General features: G+C 35.9%; 1 protein-coding gene across 1 annotated transcript; it reads left to right on the top strand.

Moving 5' to 3' along the window:
• Positions 1-5,446: 5,446 nt before the first annotated feature.
• LOC110316993 (olfactory receptor 2A1/2A42-like) lies at positions 5,447-6,493 on the top strand. The gene has a single exon (XM_021191322.1). It carries the CDS (start codon positions 5,473-5,475, stop codon positions 6,436-6,438), a length of 966 nt encoding a protein of 321 aa, XP_021046981.1. The 5' UTR covers positions 5,447-5,472; the 3' UTR covers positions 6,439-6,493.
• Positions 6,494-7,707: the final 1,214 nt, after the last annotated feature.

The following is a 7,707-nucleotide window of genomic DNA, read 5'->3' on the forward strand; positions in this document are numbered from 1 at the left end:
TGTCAAGTTGACACAAAGCTATCCAGTACAAACTGCCATACTGATTTCCAAATTTTAGTGCTCTAAAATTTATAATTTTTCAAAGTTTTACTTACATTAATTGTAGTTCATATGGGCACAAAAGGAGATGAAAGTTGTATAGCGTGTATCTGACACACAATGTTTTTTATAAAAGAATTAGGATTTTTGGCTTCCTTTTAAAACTGTGTTTCTTTTCATCCAGGCAGTGGTGGTGCATGCCTTTAATTCCAGCACTCAGGAGGCAGACACAGGCAGAGCTCTGAGTTCAAGGCCAGCCTGGTCTACAGAATGAGTTCCAAGATAGCCAGGGCTACACAGGGAATCCTGTCTTGAAAAATAAACCAAAATGTTTATTTTTAACACAAATACATATTTATAGTAGATGTGAACATGTCCTGTAAATGTAGAAACACAACCCTTCTTTCTTTTGTTTATGCTCTAAATCCAGATATCCTTTACAACGTAATGAATTCATTGATTTTATAAATTTTGGAGTGGTTTCAATTGAACTGTTCTCCCTCTCTCCCCAATGTCTAATATCAAAAGATATAGAAATAGAAGTGAGGATGGTTTCAGATAACAACTCATGAAGGTAGCCATATTGTAGAGACTCTAGTCTTCCCAGGAATTTATGAATCACTGTATAGCCCTGGCTCTCCTGGAACTCACTCACTAGACCAAACTGCTCTCAAACTCAGAGATCCTCCTGCCTCTGCACCCACATCCTGGAGTTAAAGGAATGCACCAACACCACCTGTTTGTAAGAGAATTATTTCTAATCAATGACCTACATTGGTGGTTCCTACACTAAAATGCACTGCTTCAGATAAGTCTCAAAGGGCCATTCTGGGATACCATGACCTCTCCTTGAACTCCCCAATCCTCTTTATTTCTTCTTATGCAGCTCCCACACTCTCTGCAATTTGGAATGTGAGTTTCCTTCATAAGTTTTTTGCGTCTTAACTTCTCATTTCTACTCACTTCTCTAGATTCCATCCAGGAGAGGCTGAGCTTCCGAGCAGATTCCAAAAGTTCACTCATTGCTTCTACTTCTTGACAAGTTCCCCAGAATCTTCTAGCTTCTAAGTTCATCTTAGAATGAAGACAATGAAACAGGAATTATGACATTAAAAAAATATCAATCACTATCCATGGATTCTGATGGGCATTGTTTCAGAGTTGTCTCTTTATCTGGGATTCTTAACTGTTTGTCTGGTTGAGGGTGGCAGCAGCAATAGAAAGAGAAATAGAAAGAGTCTTTGCTTCCCACAGAGGAAGTCATGCATGGTGTCTCCTGGCCCTGCTCCTCCAAGGACACTCAAGAGCTGCCAACTAGGCTGAGTCCTCAGAGAATAAAATCTCCTTTCCTGAGGTTTTTGCTGCATTTCAAGCAGGAGCAGACCTGAGTATTCTACAGTTCCCCAGAAATTCTGCAGGAATAGGATTTGTGCCAGCTTCCAGCTGTTTCCTCTTCTGATATTCTTGGATGTTAATGTGTGAGTTAACAAGGGTAACAATGTTAAATTTAGTACACCACAAATTCTTCCCAGACAGTTGAAGCATCTTGTCTTTGCTTAAGTCTTCTTCTGTTATTGCTACTCTTTATTTCTATATTATAATGAGAAATAGATTGTCTCTATGAATGCTAATTATACATGCTTATTCATATTCTGTGCAAATAATAATTTCCATATCATGACTTTAGATGAAATACGTAGAATAACTTTCCTACTTCACAAAAATTATAGTAGAATTTGTTGCAGGATGATGTTTCCTTTCAATGAAATTAACACATACTGATTGTCTTCTAAAGGTTCCATTTAATTCCTGTCAGTCCTGTAAAAATACATTTTTTTATTGCATTGGACTGTAAAAGCCAAATGCATTTTATGTTTATGTCTGATCTTTATATGTCATATAACTTTCAAGACATATCCAGGTACCTAGAATATAGTAAATTAGTAGGAATATATGTAATATTTTCTGGAATCTAGAGGATGCATTTTGGTGAAGGGAGGGAACTGAGGTGTGAGTGGGTGTAGGAAAAATGGAAAAAGAATGAGATTCTCAATAATTATTTAAATCTTCTGTTTAGTAAATTTTTATGTTTAATATTGACTCTTTTATGTCTTCTCTTGGCTCTGAAACACATGTTTACAACAACGTCCTTATAATATTACAATCCTTAGTCTGTTGTACCCTACTACAGTGCTGGGTACACACAGTGCATGAACCAGATGATTAACTAGAATTCAAAGATTAGTGAAGAGATGATTCAGTAAGACTGACCTTCAATTGTTTCTGGTATATATTCATTTACCTCATCAATCCTCATTCCATATGATAACTTGGCAAAGTCTCTATCTCATCAATATGGAAGAAAGAAAAGTAATGGCTTCTTCCTTGGTAGTTACAAGTAATCAGTTGAGATAAGCAACTGAGGAACAATGGGGTGGCTGTTTGAATGTTGCTTTGGTCATGCCTGCTACCATAGAAAAGAAATGGATACTTCATCAAACTTGAGATTCACTTTTTAAAATATGGTCAATTACAAGTGATGATAATTTGTTTATCTATAAAGAAGTGCTTTCCTTCTTTTAGTACTTTAGAGTAACTAAAACATTTATTCACTATACCAGTTAGACAACTTTTAATTTCTGAAGACATACATACATACATAGATTAATGTATATCATCACATTAATTCTTTTTAAATTTACACTTGTAACTGGAACATACTTCAAAGTGAAATCTGTGCGGACCCTGGAAATTTTATGTTTGGTTTCTAATTGGTTGTTTTAATTACCTTTAGATACATTGCATTGAATTCAAATGAAAAGAATTATAAAGATTAACCTATACTAAATACAAGTGATTAACATTTTGTGGACCCTTCAAGTGGTCTTATCCTATTTTAAAGATCTTACTTTAATATGAATTACAGCAATGGCTTTTTTCTACATTAAAGGACCATTTCCTGTGGGAGAAGGATTTAACTTAGAATAATTAGCAGAGATTTTACTATAAAAGAAGCAAGACCTCTTAAGACAACATTAGTTAGTAGTTTATTGATTGTTTACATTTATTTGCTATTATCAAATATGTATCAATTGCCAAATATGGAATAGGAGTAAACCTGCTCCCCAGCTTTTCAATAAACAGTAGGCAACTGTACCAAATGGGTCCTAATGTATCAAACATGGTATCTGTAATATTTTTGCTTTGCAAAAATCTACATCCTAGTGTGTTTTTTTATACATCATGTGTTAAATTTAACTTTATGTCCCATGTGTTAAAATTTAATTTACAGAGTTTGTCAACCACAGATAATAATAATAAATTTATTATCCTAATATTAAATCATTTTATGCAGTTTTAAATATATGCTCTTTAGATAACTTTTCTGTCAAATTGATTTAGCCATTTGGCTATAAAAATAATAGATGTTTTATCTGTTAACATCACCAACAGCTTGTCTTTTCCAAAGTACTGCTTAAAGGGTTTTTAATGGTCTAGTGTGTGGTACCCAGGTATTATACCAAATTGTGCAAATTTTCTTCAACAACAGCATCATGCTATGCCAAGTCACAGGAGGATAAGGCATAAGCCATAATGTTGAAATCTTATTTATTTAAAGTTTAAAATGTAACTGAAATGTTTGCATATAATTTTGCTAATTATATATTCCATCTCTACAGAGATATCTGCTCAGAAAAGAAATTATAACCTGACAGTGCTGAGGAACTTGAAATGAGAGCAAGAAGATCTAGTCAGAGATCATTTTCAGTAAAATTATTGATAAGAAATCACTGAAAGCCGTCCATGTGGACTACAGACATCTATCAGGTGGCTAGAATCTTTCTTCCAACTGGTTTCTTGTTCCGTCCCCAGATGTCACTTGCCCAGATTCTACATTCCAAACACATCTCCTGCCTTCATGTTATACTGTGTATAAAATGGTATCTCATATATGTCATAATATCTCCTGAAATTGTCTACATATGAATTCTTGAGTTGTTTAAGTCCACATCTAAGAGAATATACATAACATCAAGCTTCAGATGGTCCTATCTGAACTGTNCAGTCCTGAGCTTGCTGATGTAGTCTTATTTCTACTTCTACCTTGTTATTCTCATCAGTTGCATGTCTCTTTTATGAGAGTCTTTCTCAGAATAAAATTCTGTCTGCCATGCCAATTTCTTTGGGAAACATTTTTTAAAATCTCCTTTATTACTGATGTTAATTAAACTAGAGATTGGCTCTTGCTATTTTTGGAAAAGGCGAAGCATATATAGTTATTCATGCCAAGATCAGCCAACTTTTTTCCACCTTCAATTGCAAATCCTTGTGCTTTGGATTTCAAATATAGTGTGTATTACTAATATGGGGAAATAGATTAATAGCAAAACTAGTGCATGTCTTCCATATTTTTATTCTGTGCTAATATTCTTCAGAGAAAACATAGAAAGGTCTGAATAATAGTATATGGGAAATTTGCCTGCAAGAGTATTTATATAGGCTCTTACCAAGCATCCTTCCAAATCCTTAAATGTTCACAAGAACTCCCATACACTGAGTCTGGGTGGCAATACATTTGATGAAACTAAAAATCATCCCATTTTCCTGGAATATATTGATAATCCTGTGAATATCCCACTTGATTAGCCACAAAATAGCCAAACATTGGTTATTGTCTAAATTTCAAGGCAATGAAATGTGTTTTGGATAGATACACAAAAACAAATATGTAAGCACACAACATCATGTATTATTGTCAATAGACATAATTTCCACCCCTCCTTCCTCATCACTAATATTTCAAAGTCTATGTGTGCATCTATACATCACCTTGTGTTCGTCAAAGGCCCTGAATTTTCTTACCCATCAAATTCCACTTGATGAGCATGTAATCCAATCATTAAAAACAGTTCATTCAAGACTTTCTTTAAGTTATGTAAGCAACCTCTAGATTTTAGCTATGAGTTGGATATTTAACAAATGTAAATTCTATCAAAGAAATTATTTTTTCTTTTCTGATATTATTTTCATTTTAAAAGATTTTTCACTACTTGATTTGTGTTCATTCCAAGTTGTGTGATGTTTGATTCTGAGACCTCAGCAACTCCTTTATATTTTTGCATGTAAAAAACTCCGAGACAAAGTATGTTTCACAATTGTCTTGTGTGTAGGGTTTGCTACTTCATAATTGCTCCAGTTCCAATTATTCTAATTATGCACTGGCAATGTAGTACTCTTACAAAAGTTGGGTGTCAGGTAAAGCTATAGTTTGTGCACAACTTTTTAATAATACACCATTAACTTATTAATGATTAAATATATTTATTGATGCTTACTAATAGTTTTCTCATGCTGCTAAAATCTGAGATAAGTGATAAAACCATATTTTACAAGAATTGAGTCTCAGTTCTCTGCATCCTCTTTCAGAGTGAAATGGAGGAAAATCAGACCATGGTCACAGAGTTCGTCCTGCTGGGATTCTGTCTCGGCCCGAGGATTCACCTAGTTCTTTTTCTGCTTTTCTCTCTCTTCTATACTTTCACCATACTGGGGAATGGGACTATCCTTGCAATGATCTGCCTGGACTCCAGACTCCACACTCCCATGTACTTCTTCCTGTCCCACCTGGCTGTTGTCGATATGGCCTATGCCTGCAACACAGTGCCTCAGACACTCATAAACCTCTTGGATGAGACCAGGCCTATCACCTTTACTGGATGCATGACACAGACTTATCTATTTTTGACATTTGCTATCACCGAATGTCTTCTCCTTGTGGTGATGTCCTATGATCGATATGTTGCCATCTGCCACCCGCTATACTACACGGTCATCATGAACTGGAGAGTGTGTACCATCCTGGCTGCTGTTTCCTGGATAGTCAGCTTTTTCCTTTCTCTGGTCCACTTACTTCTCATCCTGAGGCTGCCCTTCTGTGGACCTAATAAAATCAATCACTTCTTCTGTGAAATCCTGTCTGTCCTCAAGCTGGCCTGTGCTGACACAACACTCAATCAAGTTGTCATCTTTGCAGCCTGTGTGTTCACCTTAGTGGGGCCCCTGTGCTTTGTTCTAGTCTCCTACACATGCATCCTGGTGGCTATCCTGAGGATCCAGTCAGGGGAGGGTCGCAGAAAGGCCTTCTCCACCTGTTCCTCCCACCTCTGTGTGGTAGGGCTCTTCTTTGGCAGTGCCATTGTCATGTACATGGCCCCCAAGTCCCAGCACCCAGAGGAGCAGCAGAAGGTTCTTTTCCTGTTTTACAGTTTTTTCAACCCCATGCTAAATCCTCTGATCTACAGCCTGAGGAATGCTGAGGTCAAGGGTGCCCTCAGGAGGTCACTGTGCAAAGAAAGTCATTCTTGTTTGGTGTGGTGTTCCCACCACAAGCCTTGGTAGTTTCCTCTAATTTTGATCTCCAATTATTTCTTAAATCCAGGAATATTCATTGCCTTTTGTTATCAGGTTTAATGACATGAGATCTCAATATCCTCCTAACCTGCAGGATTAATAACTTCGTAGTCCTTAGCTCCCTACTAGATGAAGTTTTGTCAGATGTAATTTTTCTTTTTAGTTGAATTAATTAGCTGTGAAATTAAACAATACTTAAATTATTCCCTGAATCTTTTAGTTGAATCTGTTAAATTTTTTAAATCTAATCAAATAAGCTGACAACAAAAGATTCAAAAGAAAAACAAGCCATATCCAAACATAGTGACCTGCGCTGAAACCCATCATACAAGTGATAGTTCCCACATCACACTTGACCAAGCCAGGAATTCTTTGGAGGTTTCTATCCATTGTCTATGCCATGTATTACTTTCAAATAAAAATTACTGACTTGTTATGGAGTTAATTTGTTGAACTGAGTGAAGGAACAGATTTAAAACACGAGGTTTAGGAATAAGAAGGGAGAATTTTTAAGCCTGATAGACATCTGGGACATGCTTTTCATCCCAGAACTTGGAAGACAGAGGCAGGAGAATCTTGAAGAGTTCGATATAAAGAGTTCCAGGACAGCCAGAGTTTCATTAAGAGATCCTGTCTCAAAAGAAATCAATCAGCCAAACAAGCAAGCTAGCAAGCAAACGGACACAATCACGAAAAACACTACAGTGCCATTTAGAAGGGTTTCACCTGATTATTTTTGTAGCTAGAGTACAATAGAGCATTGATCCCTTAAATGAGCTGAAAGTGAACATTAGATAAAATAACTTAGGGTGTTTAAAGATCCTATAGAAAGATCTGTAATGTTGAGCTACCATATATTTTTTATCCTGAGTACAGACAGAACAGATTCTCATGTTTAGAGCATTGCTCAATGCCACCATGATGGTGAATATCAGCCTTGTTCAAAAGAATGTGTGTTCTTCATTTTGACATTAACCGATAGTAATTACTGTGTATAAATGGAGACATGGACACATAATAGGCGACCATTTTATTTAATTACTTAGAAAGTGCCCTTTACTACATATTGATAGAACTGCATATGGATCATTTTGCTTAGCCATCATTAAAAAAATAGGTAGAGACCCTCCTATTATTGGTCTTTGTTGTAAATGTATGATCTAAAAGCAGTACACTCTTGACTACCTCAGACAACTTGTCTCTAAAGCCCTCTGATTTTAACCATGATAGTATAACCATATTACCATAATCTTGTAG

This window comes from Mus pahari, chromosome 2, assembly GCF_900095145.1.
Source record: "Mus pahari chromosome 2, PAHARI_EIJ_v1.1, whole genome shotgun sequence".
NCBI classification, from domain to species: domain Eukaryota; kingdom Metazoa; phylum Chordata; class Mammalia; order Rodentia; family Muridae; genus Mus; species Mus pahari.